General features: G+C 42.4%; 1 protein-coding gene and 1 pseudogene across 12 annotated transcripts in view; one reads left to right on the forward strand and one right to left on the reverse strand.

The window, feature by feature from the left end:
• GNPTAB (N-acetylglucosamine-1-phosphate transferase subunits alpha and beta) overlaps positions 1-24,416 on the forward strand; it is a 211,495-nt gene that overhangs the window by 164,971 nt on the left and 22,108 nt on the right. For all 12 annotated transcript variants that reach the window (XM_084957374.1, XM_021092669.2, XM_021092666.2 and 9 more), the window contains 6 exons: positions 1,833-2,038; positions 7,443-7,507; positions 7,771-7,905; positions 21,885-22,046; positions 22,714-22,893; positions 23,129-23,299. In XM_084957374.1, coding sequence (XP_084813500.1) covers positions 1,833-2,038; positions 7,443-7,507; positions 7,771-7,905; positions 21,885-22,046; positions 22,714-22,893; positions 23,129-23,299 — 919 coding nt within the window. The remainder of the gene's footprint in view (positions 1-1,832; positions 2,039-7,442; positions 7,508-7,770; positions 7,906-21,884; positions 22,047-22,713; positions 22,894-23,128; positions 23,300-24,416) is intronic.
• Positions 10,097-21,033, reverse strand: LOC146403527 (developmental pluripotency-associated protein 3-like; annotated as a pseudogene).

Below are 24,416 nucleotides of genomic sequence, written 5' to 3' on the forward strand. Positions count from 1 at the left end.
CAATGCTGGATCCTTAACCTGCTGCACAACAAGAGAACTCCTTAAATGACTTTCAAATTAAAGTCATGCTGTAACATTACAGAAAGGTTGAAGAACTAACTCATAATTTCTTGGCCCTCATTCAACAACTATGATCATTTTGTTATTCCCTTTCATGTTAATAATTTATAAGCTGTGTAATTTCATACATTAATTTTTAATTTTATATAATCATACATATTTCTGTGTTGATAGGTTATCTTAATACTTTCTGCTTTTCAGTTTTAATAGTTATATAATGTTCCATAAAGTAACTCTACTATAATTTGCTAAATGTTGGGCACTTCCGTATTTTCACTATTGTAAATATTTTGTGATCATCTTTTTTTTTTTTTTTTTTTTGTCTTTTTTTTTTGCTATTTCTTGGGCCGCTCCCACGGCATATGGAGGTTCCCAGGCTGGGGGTCCAGTCGAAGCTGTAGCCACTGGCCCAGCCAGAGCCACAGCAATGCGGGATCCGAGCCGCGTCTGCAACCTACACCACAGCTCACGGCAACACCGGATCGTTAACCCACTGAGCAAGGGCAGGGACCGAACCCGCAACCTCATGGTTCCTAGTCCGATTCAGTAACCACTGAGCCACGACGGGAACTCCTTTTTTTTCTTTTTAGGGCCACACTTGAGGCATATGGAGATTCATGGGCTAGGGATCGAATCGGAGCTGTAGCTGCTGGCTTATGCCACAGCCACAGCAATGTCAGATCCAAGCTAAGTCTGTGACCTACATCACAGCTCATGGCAACACTGGATCCTTAACCCACTGAGCGAGGCCAGGGATCAAACGTGAAACCTCCTGGTTCCTAGTCGGATTTGTTAACCACTGAGCCACGACGGGAACTCCAGCATAATCCTTTTTTGAAGGGTTCTAATTTAGGAGACAAAAGTTCATTGTTTTCCTTTTCATTTCTTTGAATATTAGTAAGATTGCATGATTTGATATATTATTTGTCATAGCTCCCACCTTCTGAGTTCTCTAGCTGTGTCCTTTGCCCATTTGATTATTCTAGGTATTTATGTTTACATAGAAATATTTCATGTAATGACATCAAATCTTATCACATTTGCTTTTGTTTGCATCGGTGTCCTGTCATATTTAGTGCATTTAATTGTATTCTAATTGAAATTGGTAAGTTGTAACTGGCAAGAGAACACAATCTATTAACGAGAATTTATCTACTTCCTAATCTGTCTAATAATAGGCTTTATCAGAAGTATAAATAATGTTTAAAACAGTAGTATGAAATGCTTAATTTTTTGTACACCTTTGAGTTAGTAAATTTTGTGGCAATCTTATTGATAGGAGTTGGAAAGCTCTGTCTTTCGACTTGGACTTGTTTAGTAATTGTATATCGTACTTGTTAACTTACTAAATTTTCATATTCTTTTTTTTTTTTGCTATTTCTTGGGCCGCTCCCACCGCATATGGAGGTTCCCAGGCGGGGGGTCTAATCTGAGCTGTAGCCACCGGCCTACGCCAGAGCCACAGCAACGCAGGATCCGAGCCGCATCTGCCGTCTACACCACAGCTCACGGCAATGCCGGATTGTTAACCCACTGAGCAAGGGCAGGGACCGTACCTGCAACCCCATGGTTCCTAGTTGGATTCGTTAACCACTGCGCCACGACGGGAACTCCAATTTTTATATTCTTGTGGTAAAATTCCTTGTTGAAAGATTATTATTTTTAAATAGAATATAGAAAGATATCTGGAAAGTATAATAGTAACAACAGATTTTCAATGTCAATTAAATTTTCATGCCAGTAGTTGTGAGCATGTCGGTGTCTCTTTCTAGTGAGAAGCAGTTGGAGTGTTTGCTGACACACTGCATTAAGGTGCCAATGCTTGTTCTGGACCCAGCCCTGCCGGCCAACATCACACTGAAGGACCTGCCATCTCTTTATCCTTCTTTCCATTCTGCCAGTGACATATTCAACATTGCAAAACCAAAAAATCCTTCCACTAATGTCTCAGTTGTTGTTTTCGACAGTACTAAAAATGGTAAGGTCTTCTTGTGGGTATTTTGAAATCATGTTATCATTGGGTGTTGGAATAACGACATTTTGAATGTTCCATCACAGAAGTGATTCAGTTTTTTGTTTGTTTTTTTGGTCTTTTTAGGGCCAAACCTAAAGGCCACACCTTTGTTTTGTTTTGTTTGCTTGTTTGTTTTAAGGCTGTACCTGCGGCATATGGAAGTTCTCAGGCTAGGGGTTGAATCGGAGCTGCAGCTGCCAGCCTATGCCACAGCCACAGCAATGCCAGATCTGAGCCGCATCTGTGATCTACACTGCAGCTTGTGGCAACACCAGATTGTTAACCCACTGAGAGAGGTCAGGGATCGACCCTGCCTCCTCACGGGTACTAGTGAGGTTCTTAACCATCTGAGCAACAATGGGAACTCTTGTTTTAATTGCATATATTTGTTTTTCACATGACACACACTTCTCTTGCTAGTGTTCAGGATTGACCTTTAATTGCCTTGGTCCTGCCCATGGGCCCCACATGCATCTCCTTGCCCTCCTTGTATCTCCTTGTGCCTGTTGGCATCTTCACATAGCTGTGGGGCTGTCTCTCCTATTTCTCTTCCCCTCCTAGCCTGTCTCCCCTTTTTTCCAGCCCCATCCTATGTTCTGTCCCCATGAAGATCCTGGACTAGTACATTCACATTAATTTTATTTTTCTGTATTTCTGTTTTTAACACAGAACTTAACTTTGATTGCGTAGAAGTTTATGGTGTTCTCACCTTTTTTTTTTTAGAGCAAAAACCTTATCCTCACCAGTTTGTGTCCTGAACAGTATCTATCATAGTGTTTGCTTCCTGGTACTTATTATTTGTAGTTTGAAACATGGTAGATCTGTTTCTGAACTATTTTGTATAAATTATGTTTTTCTGTTTAAGGTATATTTTTTAATACATAGTGAAAGTAGGGTAATTTTTGACAAATCATAGCAAATTATATGACTTAATGTTTGGCTAAATTTAGCTTTGTTTTTTAAATTGGGTTTCCTTAAATTAAGGTTCTCTGATAACACTCCACCTGAAGAGAAAAAGAAATGACAGCATGTTAAAAGTTATAACTCAGTTATAACATCTATAGAGAAAATCTTAGGTTTTCTTCTACTGATTTTATAACATAGCAAAGACTTAAAAATTGTAAATTTTGATGTAAGTAAAATCTCTCTTAAACTTTGGTCTTTTAAATACTGTTTTTTGAATTTCCATTTGGGTTTTGTTTTGTTTTGTTTTGTCTGTGCCTGTAGCCGAAAGGGAAGTTCCTGGGCCAAGGATGGAACCTGTGCCACAGCAGTGACCCAAGCTACTGCAGTGACAATGCCAGCTCCTTAACCCACTGCCCCACTAGAGAACTCCTCCAATTGGGTTTTTATTTGACTGTCCCACTTATTATATTTATTTATTCAGTGAAGATTTGTTGAGCCAGTGCTCTGAGTTGGTTTTTGTTCTAAGTAACAGGCAAACAGCAGAGAACAGAAAACGCACATTCCTGCCTTCGTAGAGCTTCCATTTTCAGTGGACCACAAATTCACTCTTTGTCATCTCCAGTTACCTAGATCAAGAATCGCCAAATTCTTCCTTCCTTCTGCCACACCTACAGTATATAGAAGTTCCCAGGCTAGGGGTCAAGTTGGAGCTATAGCTGCCAGCCTATGCCACAGCAACGTGGGATCTGAGCCACTTCTGTGACCTACACCACAGCTCACAACAACGCCCATCCCCAGCCCACCCAGTGAGGCTTTGGACTGAACCTGCATCCTCATGGATTCTAATCAGATTCGTTTCCTCTGAGCCACAACAGGAACACCCACCAAATTCTTTGTTAAAAGGTAGTAAGTATTTTAGGCTATGTGGGCCAAGAGGCAAAATGGCAGGTATTATGTGGGTAATCATATAAGCATTTAACCATTTTAAAATGTCAAGATTGTTTTTGATTTGCGCTCATATGTATTAAATCAGGCATTGGCTAGATTTTGGACCATGGACTGCTAAACTCTGATCTAGATTAAAAAATTTATAGCCATATTTGGCATTAAAAAAAAAATCTCATTTGGATTTCCTGCTGTAGCACAGTGGGTTAAGAATCTGACTGCAGGAGTTCCTGTCATGGCGCAGTGGTTAACGAATCCGACTAGGAACCATGAGGTTGCAGGTTCGATCCCTGGCCTTGCTCAGTGGGTTAACCATCCGGCGTTGCCATGAGCTGTGGTGTAGGTCGCAGACACGGCTCAGATCCCACGTTGCTGTGGTTGTGGCGTAGGCCGGCAGCTATAGCTCTGATTGGACCCCTAGCCTGAGAACCTCCATATGCTGCGGGTGTGGCCCTAGAAAAGACAAAAAATAAAATAAAGAATCTGACTGCAGTTGTCAGGTTGCTACAGAGGTGCAGGTTCGATCCCCAGCCCAGCACAGTGGGTTAAGGATCTGGCGTTGCCACATCTGGGGCTCAGATTCAATCCCTGGCCTAGGTGTGGCTATTAAAAAAAAACAACAAAAAAAAATCTCATATAACATCTTTCCAGTTAATCATCGAGATCTGTTGACATTTTTTCCTTCTGAAATGTGTCATTTCTGCCCCTCTTCAGATTACTCTGCTGCTTCCCTTGTGTCCTAGATTCTACCATTTGGACAGTACTTCTCGAGTCACACAATCCAATCCCGCACCCAGGAGCCGCGTCTCCCACCAAAGCAGTTTTTCCAGCCAAGCTTATCCCCTTTGATGTTTAGGAAGTGAATTTCTTCCTGTGACAATCCGTTTAACCTCTGGACTACATCGCCTTTTACAAGGAGTTACAAATGCTTCCTTAGAGCTTTCTCACATCCCTTGGGATCCTCTAGAACTAATACAATTCCTTCCCTGTGTGACCTGCCTTCTTCTTCCTTTAGCTGTCTCTTAAGGGCTTGACTGCACCCTAGTTTGCTTTTCTCAGAATGAGCTTTAGTTTCTGTTACTTTAAAAGTGTGTCAGCTGGAATTGAGCATTCCGTTTCTGTGTGCTGCAGCCTTCAAAGAGATTGGGACTGTTCATTCAGTAAGTGTTTATTGAGTGCATACTTTGTGCCAGAAGACCAGTTTTGGAGATACAGTGGTGAACAGATGGCCAGGAGTCTCTGCCCTCTTAAAAATTTATATCTTGGCAGAGGGAGACAGATAACTAATACAACATACAGTACATTATATATATTTATGTAGAAGTGAAATGCTATAGAGAGAAATTGAGTAGGGGAAATTGGGTGGTAGGGCAGACTCGCCAAGCAGATGACTTTTGAGTGAAAATTTGAAGGAGGCGAGAGAGCCAGCAACATGACTGTCGGGAAAGGAGCAATTCTCCATGTGTCCTCCATATTTAAGGTCAGTGGGCTAGCCAGTGCAAAGGCCCCGAGGCAGGAGTGTGTGTGACATGTCTGAAGAAGGGCAGAGAAGCCAGCGTGGCTGGAATAGAGTGAACCAGGGAGAGAGGGCATCAGATGAGACCTGAGAAGTATTGGGGACGGATGGTACAGGCCCCAGGAGTCAGGACTGGCTTTGGCTTTAAATCAGTGTTGTGAGAAATCGGTCATCGGAGGGTTTGAGTGGAGCAGTAATGGGATCTGACTTAGGTTCCAGAATTCAGTCTGGTTGCCGTGGTGGGAATAGACAGAGAAGCAAAGGTTGTAATAATTCAGGCAAGAAGGAAGGTGGCTTAGATCAAGGTGGAGTTGAGAAGTGATTGAACTCTGGACATTTTGAAGGTCAACTCAGCAGGGTTTCTCTATGGGTTAGTATTGCGCAGTGTCATTTTTCTCATTGTACGTCCTCTACTTCTGTTTAAAAGACCAAATTGAGATGGAAATTCAGTATGGCCATAGCATTATTGACTCATACTGACCTCATTGTCATCTAAAACTCCTAAATCTTGAAAAAAAAAAGGAAAAAAAAACTTACATGAGCTAATGCTCAAATACCCCTTTTATTTTTTATATTTTCAAATAGTCCTTTTAATTTATACTTGGTTTGGTTTTGTTGCCAAGTTAAAGATTTTATTTTGCTCCACACAGTAGGCGAACTCTTAGTCTGTTCGCAGGATTGCTTTTCTCTCAGCTTCGTGTGGGTGCATACGTCTTACAAGCATGCCTCCTGTGTCTCCTGAAACCTAGATGGATCGTTGAACAAGACAGAGCCTACAGCAGACCTTGAAAACCTCCCTCGAGGTTGATTGTGACTTTTATAATTTTACACTCTCTGGTCAGAATTGGTTATATTATAACATATTAACCCAAGTTTATATAAACTTAGGTTATATTAAGTTATAACCTAACCTGGGATCTGGTCTCCGTTAAATCCATAAAGGTGACACGAGGTGTGGTTAGCTGCCTTCCTGAGATTATGTACAAATACACATTATGCATCTGTTAGAATTCTCTAATCCCATGGTATCAGTGGGAAGAGAGAGGCAGATAAGGGGGCAGGGATTTTTAATTTTTATTTTTTTGTTTATATTTGTATTGACTGAATGAATGATTGATTTCGCTTTTTAGGACGGCACCTGTGGCATATGGAGGTTCCCAGCCTAGGGGTCTCATCGGACCTACAGCTGCTGGCCTTCGCCACAGCCACAGCACCACAGGATCTGAGCCACTTCTGTGGCCTACACCACAGCTCACAGCAACACCAGATCATTAATCCACTGAGCAAGGCCAGGGATCGAACCTGCAACCTCATGGTTCCTAGTCAGATTCCTTTCTGCTGTGCCACGATGGGAACTCCTCTCTGCCCATCTTGAAGATCAGAATTTTAGCCTTCTGACCTCTCTCCTGCTTTCTGTGATCTCTATCTCTCAGCAAGTCTGCTAATCTTATTTGTCCCTATCACTTTAGAATTTTTGCAGGAGGGCTGTGCCATCACCCCCTCACCCCCAACTTGATCTGCTTTATTTGGCATTATTTGATGAATTTTAGGAATTCAGTGTGACCCTGGAAGAACCATACGATCCAGAGTGGCTCCCTGCTGTTAATCTAAATGCCAGTGGCCTCGCTTCAAGGGCCCCCTTCTGGTTGCCTTTTCCCCTAGTACCCACCGCTGTCAAAGGTTTTACTCAGTCAGACAATTCTATTTTTTTTAAATTGATGTTTGCTCCTACCTCTGTGATTTCTGTCAGTGTGTCATTTCCATGTTTCTTTTTGCTCACATGAGTCTTTCAGCAAAAATTAACACTCAATTGTACACAAATGTACATTGTTCCCCTTTTTTGTTGGATGGGTTAGTTTTGTCTCCCCCAACTACCTTTTTTTGAGAGTACTATACTAGTTTAACAGTTCTCAAAATTCTTTATCCAGTGTCCTGCCAGATAGCATTGTTAAGTATTCATTAAAAATATGCTCTCTATTAAAATTATATTCTCTTTTGTAGTTGAAGATGCCCACACTGGAATGTTTAAAGGAAACAGCAAACAGACAGTTTGGAGGGGCTATTTGGTATGTTCTTTTAAATTAATTATATTTTTGGCAATAGACTAGGATAGAAGTGTTAAGTAATTAAGCTGTTTTACTTTGAGAGACATTGTAATGTTTTCCTTTTAGTCTAGCTTTTTAGTATTAGTATTGATTTAAATGATCGCAACATTCTTATTTTGAAGCTTGTATGATGCAGTAGATCTTTAGCTATTTTCTTAGTTGTACGTTTTTCACCAGGCTAATGATGTGGAAAGTGAATTGTGTTTGTTCCCTTCTTATTTCAGACAACAGATAAAGAGGTCCCTGGGCTAGTGCTAATGCAAGATTTGGCTTTCCTGAGTGGATTTCCACCGACATTCAAGGAAACAAATCAACTAAAAACAAAATTGCCGGAAAATCTTTCTTCTAAAATAAAACTGGTAAGAGTATTACAAATGGAGCAGTCAGTATAGCACATCCCATTTAATGCAGGACGCTTCTCTTGTGGCCCCTTTTGTTAGAGGACAGCCAACAATCATAAGAGCAGAGGCCCTCCATTCTGTCACAATACGTAGGTCATGTAGCTGGCTGTTTATTCAGAGATCTTCATTTTTTACTCTTAATTTGGGCAAAATTCTAAGAGTCTGACCTGGGTTTGTTGCTTTCCCAGACAGAAGGGCTATTCATTTGTTTAACAAAAGCGCTGCTGCTGTGTGTCAGGTGCAGAGAACACAGCAGTGGACAAAACACACAAACAGCCCCAGTGGCAATGGAAGCGTGAGAGGCGGGGGTGGGGGAGTCAGCCATGTGGTGAGTACCCGCGAGCCCCAAGCTGTGGGTGTATTCAGAGCCTTCACTCACAAACAGGGTGTGCTGCAGATGTTTGCAACGTTTCATAATGGGAGGCCTTCAGTCATTAATAGCTAGTTGAGCCATTAACGTATTTAGGATTTAAATTTATTAACTCTTCACGCTTGACCACCAGGGCGATTGTTAAACTTGACTTTGGAGGCTGAGACATGTCTTTTCCTTGACATTTACTGTTCTCTAGAGCTTTCTGTCTGATTTACGTGGCACTCAGTCCACGTGGCTGCACTTTCCTTTTGACCTTAGGTGAAGATGCCTGCTGTTTTGTCAGAAACAGTCCAGGTTGTAACGTGTGAGTGTTTTTTTCTCTCAGGACAGAGGGCATAAAGTTCTTCCCTTGGCATTTGTTAGGCTCCAGTTTTCTTGATTTTACAAAGACATGTTCATTACCTTCTGCCACTATGTTAAGCTTCCTGTTTCTTCCTTCTCCCCGTTGCTGGCATTTAACAATAGGGAGGTAAAAGGGTGGGGGTGGAGGTGGAGGTGGGGAAGAGCCGTGACTCGGGTGTTCTTGAGCTCAGGTCTGGCCCGTGCTTTTTTATCTGCCTGCCAAAGTTCCCTTTCACTTGTTTCGTTTTCCCCATAAGTGTTTCGCTGTTAGATTTTTTTTTGTTGCAGCATGTAGTGGCCTGATGTGGGAGCTCAATTCCCACACCAGGGCTTGAACCTGGGCCAGAGTGGTGACAGTGCCAAGTCCTAACCACTAGACCACCAGGGAACTCCCTGTTTTATTGTTTTAGGATACAATGTATTACCTTTATAAATAGCACGGTAATGTGAATGACATTTTGGTTTTTTCCATTTTTCATACTTTCCTCCATTATTTTTCTTATGGTACCTGAAAATAAGATGATTCCCAGCTAGATTAGGGTTATTTCTTAATCTGCAATTATTTTATTTATTTTTAATTTTTATTTTTTTGTCTTTTTTTGCTATTTCTTTGGGTCACTCCCACGGCATATGGAGGTTCCCAGGCTAGGGATTGAATCGGAGCTGTAGCCCCTGGCCCATGCCAGAGCCACAGCAACGCAGGATCCGAGCCACGTCTGCAACCTACACCACAGCTCACGGCAACACCAGATCCTCAACCCACTGAGCAAGGGCAGGGACCGAACCCACAACTTCATGGTTCCTAGTCAGATTCGTTAATCACTGGGCCATGACGGGAACTCCAGTCTGCGATTATTTTAAAATAGATACTATATTCTTCCTTCCCCTGCATTATTTTTAGTACTACTTTGGGTAGATAAAACCATGGATTAGCGTTCATTTCAGTTGATGTTTATTTGGCTTCTTGGCTTCCTAGCTGTTAGTTCCACAATTACAGACTTGTATCTATACTTTTGACTGTCAGCTCAAGTTCCTTATGCAGAAAAAATGACATGCTTGATTCTTTTTTATGTAATTCCAATTATAATAAGTTTTTAAAGAAGACGCACAACACCTCCCCATACTCTGCTTAGGTTTGAACAGCCCACATCTCTGCCCACTATAGCTGCTGACCAGTACACCTGCTAGTGGGCAGGCGTGTCTTGTCGAAGGTTGCCAGTCCAGGTCGTGGTCACCCCGTTGGCAAACTAGTTTTTTGGGCGGTGTGGAGCAGTGTGTGCCGGTAGAGGCCGAGTGGGGCAGGAGCTTGAACTGGGCAGTAGGGCCACCAGGCTCTGTACACGAGGACGCCCCCTCCTCGGTCACTCACCAGACCTGTCTTTGTGGAGGCCAGCACCTCCCGGGGGAGGGGTTCTAGCCTGCTCTTCACAGTGTTCATGGCAGCTTGTTGTCACTGCCAACACCTGCAATTGGTTTCAGGGACAAGGACTTCTGATTTGGGGAAGCTAGAGAGAAAATGAGAAAGAGGAAGAATAGAAGGAGAGCATCAGCATTCAAGCCCGTTCTCCACGGGACTGTCTTTCCTTGAGTCTCACTTCCTAGTTCTATTACAAGCACCCTGAGAGCGAGGCTTCCTCTCATTGGGTTCCCAGGCTGTTTAGTGGGCACTGTTTAAACACCTGCTGTGTGCCAGGGACTGTACCAGGCATAACCGAGGGACTGAAGTCACTTAGATAATATTTGGGTGTGATCAGTTCCAAATAAGTGTTTATACAAAATGCTGGGGGGAATATCTGGGCTTTGCTTGTACTGCAGGCAAGGAAGGCTTTGCAGAACAGGACACACTTTGGCTGGGCCCTGCATAGAACAGCTGTTCTCCTAGCAGAGAAGGGAGTCGGAAAGACCTTTCTGAGAGGAGGAAACAGCTTGAGCAGCTGGCCAAGGGCTTACAAATAAGTAAATGGTGTTTTCAGAGGGCCAAGGCGGCTGCTCTAGAGGCCAGAGCCCAGGTGGGGATTTTGCTGCTGCTGAGACTGGAAAGTTGGCTGAGGTCAGATTGAGAAAGATCCCTGGGGAGGAGCCTAGACTTTCTCTTGGAGGCAAAGAGCATCTTGAAGAGGAGGGCCTGATCTGCTTCTAAGCCACATGAAAGGGCAAGGGGTAGCAGGTAGACATTAAACAAGAAGCTGGAGGCAGGAGAACCAGTTGGGCCACTGCTGCCACAGCCCAGCAAGACATTCAGGTTCCACAAGTGCCTTGGCAATGCTGCCAGTGATGAGAATGGTTCCAGAACCATCTAAGAGAAACCCTCAGCATGACCTGGTGACTGACTAGATGTTGGAGGAGATGGAAGGAAGAATGAAACGGAAAGTAGGTCTGACCAGTGAAGATGGACGTGGGGCATCAACCACACTCAGAGGTTCTTAGGAAAAGTGAGATTTTGGGAAGGAAGCAGAGCTCATTTTGGGGCACATGGGAGGAAGGCCTGTTAGACATTGCTCTTCAGGACCTGAACAGCTGAACCCCACTGTGCCTTCCTAGGCTCTTCCAGGGGTCTTTGCCAAGGCCTGTGGCCTCAGAGCCACCAAGGGTCCAGTTCTGTCCCAGAGATCCAGGCTGGGCTGCGAGCATCTCAGGACAGGTGCTGCCTGCTCACCTTGTACCCTGGTGATCATGTCTAGGCCTGCTCCTGGGGGCTGCTTGATGAAGTGCTTATTGGAAGAATGAACAAGAAGCAGGTCTATGAGTAAGCACACCCACCACGTACAGAGTATAAAAGGAAGTGTTGCAATGGTGTGATCATTCAAGGGAGTCATTTAGGGTTTTGGCACCATGGCTGTATACATACAACAACTTGGCTTTTATCATTCTATTCAGAGCAAAACCAGAATCCCTTCCCACTCCAAGCAGGGTGGGGGGCAGGGGAAGACTTGATAATGGTTTCGTTTGCAAGGTAATAGATTGGAATTCATAAAAAATTTTCTGTGGACTATAGCCTTACCAAGTAAAGTCTTTTTTGTTGAAAGCTTTCGAGCTTGAGATATCTTTTATTAAAATTAATTTATTTTTTTTCCCTCTGTACAGCATGGGGGCCAAGTTACACCTACATGTATACATTTTTTTCCCCACCTTTTGTTCTGTTGCAATATAAGCATCTAGACATAGTTCTCAATGCTACTCAGCAGGATATCCTTGTAAATCCATTCCAAGTTGTATCCGATAACCCCAAGCTCCCGATAACCCACTCCCTCCCTCTCCCCCCGGGTGGCCACAAGTCTTTTCTCCAAGTCCATGATTTTCTTTTCTGTGGAAATGTTCATTTGTGCTATATATTAGATTCCTGTTATAAGTGATATCATACGGTATTTGTCTTTGTCTTTCTGGCTCATTTCACTCAGTATGAGAGTCTAGTTTCTTCCATGTTGCTATAAATGGCATTATGTCATCCTTTTTTATGGCTGAGTAGTATTCCATTGTGTATATATACCACATCTTCCTAATCCAGTCATCTGTTGATGGACATTTGGGTTATTTCCATGTCTTGGCTATTGTGAATAGTGCTGCAATGAACATGCAGGTGCATGTATCTTTTTTTTTTTTTTTTTTTTTTTTTTGTCTTTTTGCTATTTCTTTGGGCCGCTCCCGCGGCATATGGAGGTTCCCAGGCTAGGGGTTGAATCGGAGCTGTAGCCACTGGCCTACGCCAGAGCCATAGCAACGCGGGATCCGAGCCGCGTCTGCAACCTACACCACAGCTCACGGCAACGCTGGATCGTTAACCCACTGAGCAAGGGCAGGGACTGAATCCGCAACCTTATGGTTCCTAGTCGGATTCGTTAACCACTGCACCACGACGGAAACTCCGCATGTATCTTTTTTAAGGAAACTTTTGTCTGGATATATGCCCAAGAGTGGGATTGCGGGGTCATATGGAAGTTCTATGTATAGATTTCTAAGGTATCTCCAAACTGTTCTCCATAGTGGCTGTACCAGTTTACATTCCCACAAGCAGTGCAGGAGGGTTCCCTTTTCTCCACAACCCCTCCGGCATTTGTTATTTGTGGACTTATTAATGATGGCCATTCTGACTGATGTGAGATGGTATCTCATGGTAGTTTTGATTTGCATTTCTCTTATAATCAGTGATGTTGAGCATTTTTTCATGTGCTTGTTGGCCATCTGTACATCTTCCTTGGAGAACAGTCTATTCAGGTCTTTTGCCCATTTTTCTGTTGGTTGATTGGCTTTTTTGCTGTTGGGTTGTATAGTTGCTTATGTATTCTAGAGATTAAGCCCTTGTCCATTGCACCATTTGAAACTATTTTTTCCCATTCTGTAAGTTGTCTTTTTGTTTTCTTTTGGGTTTCCTTTGCTGTGCAAAAGCTTTTCAGTTTGATGAGGTCCCATTGGTTTATTTTTGCTCTTATTTCTGTTGCTTTGGGAGATTGACCTGAGAAAATATTCATGAGGTTGATGTCAGAGAGAGTGTTTTGCTTATGTTCTCTTCTAGGAGTTTGATGGTGTCTTGTCTTATATTTAAGTCTTTCAGCCATTTGGAGTTTATTTTTGTGCATGGTGTGAGGGTGTGTTCTAGTTTCATTGCTTTGCATGCAGCTGTCCAGGTTTCCCAGCAAAGCTTGCTGAATAGACTTTCTTTTTCCCATTTTATGTTCTTGCCTGCCTCGTCAAAGATTAATTGACCATAGGTGTCTGGGTTTATTTCTGAGTTCTCTATTCTGTTCCATTGGTCTGTCTGTCTGTTTTGATACCAGTACCACACTGTTTTGATGACTGTGGCTTTGTAGTATTTCTTGAAGTCTGGGAGAGTTATGCCTCCTGCTTGGTTTTTGTTTCTCAGGATTGCTTTGGTGATTCTGGGTCTTTTGTGGTTCCATATAAATGTTTGGATTATTTGTTCTAGTTCTGTGAAAAATGTCATGGGTAATTTGACAGGGATTGCATTGAATCTGTAGATTGCTTTGGGTAGTATGGCCATTTTTAAAATATTGATCTTTCCAATCCATGAACATGGAATATCTTTCCATTTCTTTGCATCTTCTTTAATTTCTTTGCTTGAAGTTTTACAGTTATTGGCATATAGGTCCTTTACCTCCTTGGTCAGGTGTATTCCGAGGTATTTGATTTTGTGAGGTGCAATTTAAAAAGGTATTGTATTTTTTTATTCCTTTTCTAATATTTCATTGTTGTTATACAGAAATGCAACTGATTTCTGAATGTTAGTCTTATATCCTGCTGCTTTGCTGCATTTATTAATCAGTTCAAATAGTTTTTGGGTTGAGTTCTTAGGGTTTTCTATGTATAGTATCATGTCGTCTGCATACAGTGACAGTTTTATCTCTTCTCTTCCTATATGGATGCCTTTTATTTCTTTTGTTTGTCTAATTGCTGTGGCTAGGACTTCCAAAACTATGTTGAAGAGAAGTGGTGAGAGTGGGCATCCCTGTCTTGTTCCAGATTTGAGTGAGAAGACTTTCAGTTTTTCTCCATTGAGTATTATATTTGCTGTGGGTTTGCCATAAATGACTTTGATCATGTTCAGGAATGTTCCCTTTATACCCACTTTGGCAAGAGTTTTGATCATGAATGGATGTTGGACTTTGTCAAATGCTTTTTCTGCATCTATTGAGATGATCATATGGTTTTTGATTTTTCTTTTGTTAATGTGGTGTATGACATTGATTGATTTGCATATGTTGAACCATCCTTGTGCACCTGGACGAACCCTACGTGGTCATGGTGTATGATCTTTTTGATATGTTGTTGGATTTGGTTGGCTAAGATTTTGTTGAGAATTTTTGCGTTTATATTCATCAAAGATATTGGCCGATAGTTTTCTTTTTTGGTGGTATCTTTGTCTGGTTTTGGAATGAGGGTGATGGTGGCATCATAGAATGTCTTTGGGAGTGTTCCTTCTTCTTCAACCTTTTGAAAAAGTTTAAGGAGGATGGGCACCAGATCGTTTTTATATGTTTGGTAGAATTCGCCTGTGAAGCCATCTGGTCCTGGACTTTTATTTGTAGGAAGTGTTTTTATGACATATTCAATTTCATTTCTAGTGATGGGTCTGTTCAGTTGGTCTGTTTCTTTTTGATTCAGTTTTGGCAGGCTGTAAGATTCTAGAAAATTGTCCATTTCTTCCAGATTATCAAATTTGTTGGCATATAGTTGTTCATAGTATTCTCTTATGGTATTTTGTATTTCTGCTGTATATGTTGTGATTTCTCCTTTTTCATTTCTAATTTTGTTTATTTGGGTTCTTTCTCTCCTCTTCTTAGTGAGTCTAGCCAGGGGTTTGTCAATTTTGTTTACCTTTTCAAAGAACCAGCTCTTGGTTGTATTAATTTTCTCTGTTGTTTTTTGAATTTCTGTTTTATTGATTTCCTCTTTGATCTTTATAATTTCCTTCCTTCTGCTGACTTTAGGTCTTTTTTGTTCTTTTTCTAATTCGTTTAGGTGGAGAGTTCAGTTATCAATTTGAGATCTTCTTTTTTGAGGAATGCCTGTATTGCTATGAATTTCCCTCTGAGCACTGCTTTTGTGGCATCCCGTAGATTTTGAGAGGTTGTGTCTTCATTATCGTTTTTCTCAAGGTATTTTTTAATTTCCTTCTTGCTTTCCTCATTGACCCATTGGTTTTGTAGTAGCATGTTGTTTGGTCTCCATGTAGTAGGTTTTTTCTCTTTTCTTTTCCTATGGTTGATTTCTAGTTTCATGCCATTGTGGTCAGAGAAAATACTTGAAATATGTCTATGCTCCTAAATTTGTTGAGGTTATAGCTTTGATTCTTGAGAATGTTCCATGCACACTTGAGAAGAATGTGTATTCTGATTTTTTTGGATGTGGTGTCCTGAAGATGTCAATTAAGTCTAACTTTTCTATTGTTTCCTTTAGGATCTCTGTTGCTTTATAGGTTTCCTGTCTAGAGGATCTGTCTCCTACTATGATTGTATTCCCATCAATTTCTCCCTTTATGTCTGTTAATATTTGTTGTATGTATCTGGGTGCTCCTGTATTTGGGGCATATATGTTGACGATAGAAATATCCTCTTCTTGGATGGATCCCTTAATCATTAAGTAGTGTCCTTCTTTGTCTGTCTTTATGTCTTTTGTTTTAAAGTCTATTTTATCTGATATGAGTATTGCAACTCCTGCTTTCCTGTCATGTCTATTGGCATGAAATATTTTTTCCCACCCCTTCATTTTCAATCTATATGTGTCCTTTGTCCCAAGGTGAGTTTCTTGTAGGCAGCAGATTGAAAGTTTTTGCTTTTTTATCCAAGCTGCCACTCTGTGTCTTTTGATTGGAGCATTCAGTCCATTGACATTTAAGGTGATAATTGATAGATGATTATTTATTGCCATTTTAAACCGAGCTAGAGATATCTTTTATGATCTGATTAATTACCCTCTAATTTAGCTATAGTAAATATTTGTGTGTAACAAACACAGACTTTACCTTCTGAGAAATCAGATTACCTCCTTTTTTATTTTGGCTGTGTCTGCAGCATATAGAAGTTCCCAGGCCAGGGACTGAATTCTCACTACAGCAGCAGCCTGAGCTGCAGCAGTGACAATACTTATCCTTAAGCCACCGACCCACCAGGGAACTCCTGGATTACCCAGTGGTGTTTATTTTCAGCTTCTTCTAAATCATTTTTGATTTTTAGACATTTTCATTCATGGTAGTGGTAAGTTTTTCATTCGTTTTTTGTTTTTGTTCACTTACTCTTTAACACATATGAGAGCAGACAGAAAATCTTCAGGCTCTCAAGTGTGTTCTCACATTTGGCTTGAGTGACGCTGGTTGCCAAGTAGGAGTGTAGAAGTGGAGGATGTGTGCTTGTCCTCAGGCTGTTTATATTCATGATCATGTATGTGTGCATATGTAGTGGTCAGGTGGCAACAAGATAGTGTAAGGTTAGCTGTCTGGAAGAATAGTGCAAACACCAAGTTGGCATTTAGAGATAAGAGAGATCTGTGTAAATCTGTGACATGGGGACATTTTCAAAGAGAAGGAGCCTGTCTGGGATCCTTAAAGGCTGACATGGCAATTTGTTTCTGCAGGAAGGACGGTGTTGGCAGTGTGGGAGCAGCATATAGTCCAACCTGGACTCAGACCCCTCAAACCTCTGTTCAGGGCATGTTCAGGGTCGTAGTAAATTGTAGCAATACTTCTACTTGTTCCCCTTCTTCTAGTGACTTCCCTGAAAACATCTTAAGCATTTGATCTTTTTTTCTTTGGTCTTTTTTGGGCTGCACCTGAGGCATATGGACGTTCCCAGGCTATGGCTCAAGTCAGAGATGCAACTGCTGTCACCTTGGATCCTATAGCTATAGCAACGGGGACTCTGAGCTGCATCTGTGATCTATACCACAGCTCGTGGCAACGCCAGATCCTTAACCCATTGAGTGGGGCCAGGGATTGAACCTGCATCCTCATGGATACTAGTTGGGTTCATTATTGCTGAACCACAAGGGGAACCTCAAGCATTTGTTCTTTTAAAGCATGGCACCCTCTCTTTTGGTTTTGTTCCTAAAGTAAGCACTTTGGTAGATTAAACAAGCAACTCTAGAATTGATACAAGTTTTAGAAAACCATCAGGACATATGTAAGACTGAGGGAGTCATATGAGTTGTCAAATTACTAGAAGGAGCTAATTTGTTTTTCAGTTGCATTAGGTGGCATGTTATTTCCCTAACCTCATACTACCATATAAAAATGTATTGGTCACAGCATTTTAGATAATGCTACAGTAGCAAATATCCCAAAGTCTCTGGCTTAAAAATAGCAAAGCTTTATTTCTCAGTTATGTTACACGTCTGTTATGGGTCTGCAGGAGGTTGGTGTAAAAGTTCTCCCTTTAAGAAATGTGTAAGTTAAAGAATTTAGATAAACTCTAAATTTAGATTTCAGGTAAGAAGTTGTATATGGAGACAGTTGATCCACACTGTTGCCCAAGCTACGAACTCCAGCCTTAGGCACTTAACCACACCCACTTTTCCTTACCAGATCCTTTTGACAGCAGTAATTAAGGTATCTGAGATTAGGGCGCCACCTAGTGGCCAGCACAGCATCCTTCCTCCCTACCGTTTTTACCACTTAAGACTTGGTGGGTCATGGTGACAGAAAAACATTTTTTCATATATGTAATTATTCCTTTAAGCTCTTTATTTTTCATTCCTTTCCCAATTATTGTATAGTTACCTTAGGAACATGTCTGTGAAATTTCAAAATAGTTTTCCAGAATAAAAGCATTTTGCATAGGAGAGATTAATTAAGATGAAGATTTTTTAGGCGTTCCCACTGTGGCTCAGTGGGCTAAGGATCTGGTGTTGCTGCCGCTGTGGTGCAGGTCACAGCTGCAGCTCAGATTTGATCCCTGGCCTGGGAACTTCCATATGCCACAGACACGGCCATAAAAAGAAAAAAAAAGAGACTTTCTCAGTACATTTAAAATTAAATTAGAATATAAAAGTATTGCATTTATTTATTCTAGAATAGTGATTTTTTGCACTCCAGGGAGCCTCAGAGGTTCTGTGGGAGCCAGTGTGGGAGGGGAGGCTAGGGAAGGGCAGTGAGACTGTCAGGTGCCCGGGTGGCACAGAAGAATGGTTGCCCTGCGTGGCCTGCCTCCCATCCGCCCCCCGAACCTACTGAGGCAGCACAGCGACGGCAGTGAGAGCTGACCTTGGGTGGGTGCTAAGTATATTCCCGGCACTATGAAGGTGACGGAAGGTGGTTGGTCAGGAAGACAGCACACTCACACAGTTTGCAGTAAGATTTCATGGCCTACATAGTAAAACGGGGGTGAGAGATAAATGAAACCTTGCACTCTGACCTCTACTTTCAGCCTGCTTAAACTCAGAAAACTTTGAGGGGTGAGCTAAATCTAGTCATGCAGAATATACAAGAGCTCAGAATGAGCCATAATAATTTGTATTTTGTTCTGTTTTATAAATTAAGAAAGAAACTGACCCTGTTAGAAGAACCATTTCAGCAGAAGGATGTTGCTGTCCTCGATGAGTGGTTTTCAGCCTTCTCCCCTGCCTTTTTTTTTTTTTTTTTTTTTTTTTGTCTTTTTGCTATTTCTTTGGGCCACTCCCGCGGCATATGGAGGTTCCCAGGCTAGGGGTCGAATCGGAGCTGTAGCCACCGGCCTACGCCAGAGCCACAGCAACGCGGGATCCGAGCCACGTCTGCAACCTACACCACAGCTCACGGCAACGCTGGATCGTTAACCCACTGAGCAAGGGCAGGGACCGAACCCGCAACCTCATGGTTCCTAGTCGGATTCGTTAACCACTGCGCCACGACGGGAACTCCCTTTTTTTTTAATTTAAAGATACTCAAATCTCTCAGGTTTTACTAAGGTCATCCTCTATACACAATGTGTTTGCTGCTGAGAATTAAAACAGTATGTCAAAAAATTTTCTAACAATTCAGTAGCTGCTCTAATAATGTGCTAGCCTGCCGGAGGCCAGCTCTAGCGGCCAGGGAGTGTCCACATTTCCCCAAAGGAGAGGGACGCTTGTCGGCTTTTGCAACGAAGACAGCCTCTTTGTCCCTTCCTTCAGGGCACTGGACTGCTCAAGTTTTATTGGCATAAGTGATTGATTATATAGGCAGTTTTTAACTACAGATTACATCATAGTGTTAAAAGTACATCGGTTAACTTTTACATGGTACAGCAACTATACATCACGTTTTAAGATCTTTATCTTAACTAAATTTAGTGAGTACAATTTAAGGGCAGTTAGGTACAATACATCATGTGGAAAGGAGGAGACTCAGTACAAATCATCCCATGGCCAGCAAGTCTCCACAAGTTGAAGTGGTCACAGACACAAGAATTTGGCATTTACAAATCTTGTTTTTAGACTGGTGCTTATCTTTAAAGCGTTATGGCAGGGAGACAGTGTAAGAAAATATAAACCAACTTAACTAGCTACCACTTAAAAGCTTCTATAACTCATAGCTGGGTGTCTTTTGATCAAGAATAATATATGTCAAACTTCTATGAACCTCAATAAAATCCTAACTAAAGTTTACTGTATAAACTAGTTCGTAGATAAACACTATGTTTTAATTAAGTTGGATTTAAATAGGGGAAAGTCCTTCAGGATGAAACTCTTTATTATATTATTGTTGTAATTCTGTTAAATCACAAATCACCACAGGAAAATAAGAATTGGAAATAATAATAAGCAAATGATCAGGAAAGACTGAGGAAAACTGAATAACAAATAAAACAACAGGAAAGACTAGGTCACCCGAGAAACAATCCATGTTCTCTGGCGCAAACGTGGAAATTGTTTTCCCAGAAAAGCCCCAATTCTTTCCCCATCAACATCAAAATGAGAGCTGTGTAACCTGAGGCCTGCCCTTGGCTTGGACCTTACAGGCAAGCTTTCATCCTGACCAGAAGCCCACCTTCGGCATGTACTGTTCAGGTGAGCTCCCTTCCTTGGTTAGGAACCTGCCTTCAGGTTTTTCTCCCGTCAGGCAAGGTCCTTTTTTTGAGTCCCTGCATCTTCTTGGCTCCCCGCGCTAGCCAAACAGCCCAACATTTTCTTTAGACTCCTTCCACACGAATAAGTTTGCTTCAAATTCTTGATACTGGGTTTCATCTTCTAGACTTGGAGCTTCCAGAAGAGGCAAAACCTGCCACCAAATAGTGCTTCTTTGTGTCAAATCAAAGTGGGAGGAGAGTACAGTTAAGTCATTCAAGTGCAGACTACATGGATTCCTTACAGTTACCTGTATTAAGGAGGTAGGAAAAGAGATGCAGGAAAAAAGTCATCACAGAACTTTTTAGGTTATCAAAATATTGGTGCACAATCTTTCCTAAGTTGCTTCACAATCATTCTACAATTGCAAGTGAGAAAAAATAGTACAAGAACAAGGTTGAGGGCTCAACCTACTCAGCCTTGAGATTACTGTCATCATTGTCATCTTAATTACTGTTAAAATTATGCTCAGCAGGATCTCTATTTTACAGGCAATAAGTACAGGTGCACTGAAATCTCTGCTCTCCTGATTTTGTCTGAGTTTTGCCATAGCGGCTTTTCAAATACCGAATCATCCATTCCATCCTTTCTCTCCAAACACTTAACACCGTCCTCACCCCTTTCCTCCTAGGAATGATGCCTTCACCAAGTCTCCCGCCAGTTGGTTGAGGTCAGATGCCTTCACCAAGTCTCCGGCTAGTCCGTTGAGATTGATTTTCTGATGTTATGGATCGAAATGTTGTCCTTGGGTTGAGAGCCAAGTTACTGAGGTTCTTCATTAACACATCAGAGACAGGTTGAGAGGCAGCTGGCATTTCCTGGGAATTTTCCTCAACAAACATTTGAGAATCCTGAGTCCAGGGTGGATTAACATCTGATGAATCCACTGGGAGTCTAGTCACAGCAGGAAGCTCCTCTGTCTTTGGATTTCACTGGAAGCTGATCCTTTAGACTCTCAAACTGCTACAAAGTAGACTTGAAGAACTGTAGACACAAGAAAGAGGGAGAAAAATCCCTCCCCTGCCTTTTTGAAAGGCATTTAAAGCAGCCCTGCCAGGACCCTGCTCCTAGGTGTGGTCACAAGAGCTGTTAGACACCTGCTGGCAGGTGTTCCCTCCATTACTTCTAGCCAAGTTACCTGGCAGGGCTTTCCTGGTATTGGCAGATGGGTAATATTCTAGAACAAAGGTCTCAAACTGGTGACCATATGTGTCTTGTTTGAATGCAAGACAGTCAAAAACATCAGAGCTGCTGTTGAAAACTGGGAGATTTCATGTGTAGCACTCGGGGATTCTGGCCCCTCTGGCAGCCTTTGCCCCTGTTGACTGGTGGCTGCGATTTTCAGGTGGGGCTTGAGATGTCCCATCTGCCCCAGTCCCCAATTCCCTCTTGTTTCTAAATACCTGGTCTTTTGGTTTCATTTGGGAAATAGTCTGGCCTGTTTAGGCCTTATTTTTTGGTGATATTGGCTTGCTATTTCATATGAAATGTGCAGTCTTTTAAATGTGTATAATATATATTCAAAACATACTATATATAGCTTATGGTCTATAATATGTTGTATATATAGTATATGTAGCATGTATATTTAAAGATCAAGAATCAATCTGGGAAGTTCAGAGTTTCCTTTTTTTTTTTTTTTTTTTTTTTGAGGCTCGGTTTGTCCACATGTAACCCTCTTATTATTTTACAGTTGCAGTTGTATTCAGAGGCCAGTGTAGCACTTCTGAAGTTGAATAACCCCAAAGATTTCCAAGAACTGAATAAGCAGACGAAGAAGAACATGACTGTCGATGGAAAGGAACTGACCATAAGTCCTGCGTATTTACTGTGGGACCTGAGTGCCATCAGCCAGGTACAGGATACAGAAGTTCTTTTAAAATCCAAATTGAGGAGTTCCCTTCGTGGCTCAGTGGTTAACAAATCCGACTAGGAACCATGAGGTTGCAGGTTCGATCCCTGGCCTCACTCAGTGGGTTAAGGATCCAGCGTTGCCGTGAGCTGTGGTGTAGGTCACAGACACGGCTTGGATCTAGCGTTGCTGTGGCTCTGGCGTAGGCTGGTGGCTACGGCTGCGATTCGACCCCTAGCCTGAGAACCTCCATGTGCCAAGGGCAAGGCCCAAGAAGTACAAAAAGACAAAAACAAACAAAACATAAAACCCAAATTGAGGGTTTTGATTATTAACCATTTTATAAGTCACTGAGTAGAGAAGGAGGAGGACTTACAGAGAGGTGACTTGATTGGAACTTTTCTGATTTTCTAGTCACCACCAGTGGTTAATACTAATTGAAGTGATCTCGAATCAGATCCGAGAACCTTTTCTTAAAAAAATATGTGAAAGAAATGCCGCTGTTGTTTTGTGGTGTTGCTGTTTTGAATATGCTGAGCGTTCTGCATTTTTGGTAACATCTGAAAGTTGGACCTGGTCTTTGAGAGTTTGCTGGAGCTCCCTGAGAGCAGAGGGTAGATGGGAGTCGGGAGGAGTGCTTCTTGGCCTTACGGGCCGAGGGCTTTGCTAGTCTAAGCAGGATGAAGACGTTTCTGCCAGCCGTTTCGAGGATAATGAAGAGCTGAGGTACTCACTGCGATCCATCGAGAGGCACGCGCCGTGGGTTCGGAATATTTTCATCGTCACCAATGGGCAGATCCCATCCTGGCTGAACCTTGATAATCCTCGAGTGACCATAGTCACACACCAGGTAGCGACTTGCCACATGCCACAAGGCTGTGGTTTCCTGGTCTCCTCTGCTGTTCTTTGCCTTGTTCCTGACTTCATCCCCTTACTCTGCCTTCACCTCCATTTCCACCTTCCTTTCATCCTTCCATTCGCCTCCCTCCCTCCCTTCTGTCCCAAAACAAAGCAAAAAATCCCCTCTCCACCCACCCTCTTGCTCTCTCCTTTTTTGTGTTTTTTTTTTTTTTTTCCTGTTAAAGGATGTTTTTCGAAATCTGAGCCACCTGCCTACCTTCAGTTCCCCTGCTATCGAAAGTCACATCCACCGCATCGAAGGGCTGTCCCAGAAGTTCATCTACCTGAATGATGATGTCATGTTTGGAAAGGACGTCTGGCCGGATGATTTTTACAGTCACTCCAAAGGTCAGAAGGTGAGGACCTAAGAGGTGCCTGTCTTAGAAGTCACTTAGAAGTTAACAGACAGGAAATCAGTGTATGCACCACAATCAGATTTGATCAAACAGGCATTTTCGAGTGCTGAGCTCAGGAAAATTAACAATCGGAGAGTAGAAAACTGCAGTAGGAACTTCGCTTCTCAGAGCCCAGAACCCACCTTCTAGATTTTCTGCTACGACAATAGCAGAAAAAGCAAAATCACTGTGAAACACAAAGTCATGTTTACCATGTCAGCAGAATGCCCCAGATAGAACGTTAGCTCAGTTTAGTGCTTAGAGACATGGATGAAGTGTCACTGAAGGCAGCCGGTCTCAGTCTGGCTTCGAGGGCCAGGATGGAAAAGCAGTCATAAGCACAGGTGTAGGCGCCGGCTGTGGCACCGTCCTGGGCGATGACCTGGCCTCTGGGTTTCCTGTCTGCATAGTGGGGGGAGAGGTGGCCGTGTTAGAAGGGTTCGGAGATCAGTTGGAACCTTATCCATGAACTCGTAACTTACAGAACTCTGTTGCTAAAAAGCACAAAGCTGCTTTTTCTGTTGCAGTTTATTCCCTGTGCCACCCCCTGTCCAGCCCCAGGCTCATTTTCCTGGGGCTGGTGGTGGTGGGGTGCACTTGCCTTAGATCACAGGGCTGCAGGCTCGAGCCGTGGCTTGACAGGGGAGACAAATAAGATCAGTGACCACATACCGTGATTTCCACACCAGCAGGTGTGCCCTGGGTGCAAAGGAATGGGAGCACTGGAGGATGAAATTGGACAGGGAAAGGATTTGAGGTGAACGTAGAAGAACAAGTAAGAGTTATCCAGATGGAGAAAGCCCTCCCAAATAGTTGGACTGGTCAGACTTTAAAGGGGAGCACATTCTTCAAAAATGACTTGATTTAGAAAGTAACCATGTAACATGTGGGTCATTTCGAAAGCAGGCGAGTTCACAGCGCAGCGTGCCGTGCTGAGTGATTCATCACAGGACCCCGTGTGTGGGGATCGGGGTATTGAGCGTGCCCCCTTCTCAGCCTGGAGGCAGGACCATGCACGAATCTGCTCAGGAGTTGACGAGAGCATCATGGAAAAGCAGTGACTCGTGTTCATACTTGG

This window comes from Sus scrofa, chromosome 5 (genome assembly GCF_054392235.1).
Source record: "Sus scrofa isolate SSC_HxYL_T2T_F1_AM1 chromosome 5, Sscrofa_HxYL_maternal_Yorkshire_Landrace_v2.0, whole genome shotgun sequence".
Classification (NCBI taxonomy): Eukaryota; Metazoa; Chordata; class Mammalia; order Artiodactyla; family Suidae; genus Sus; species Sus scrofa.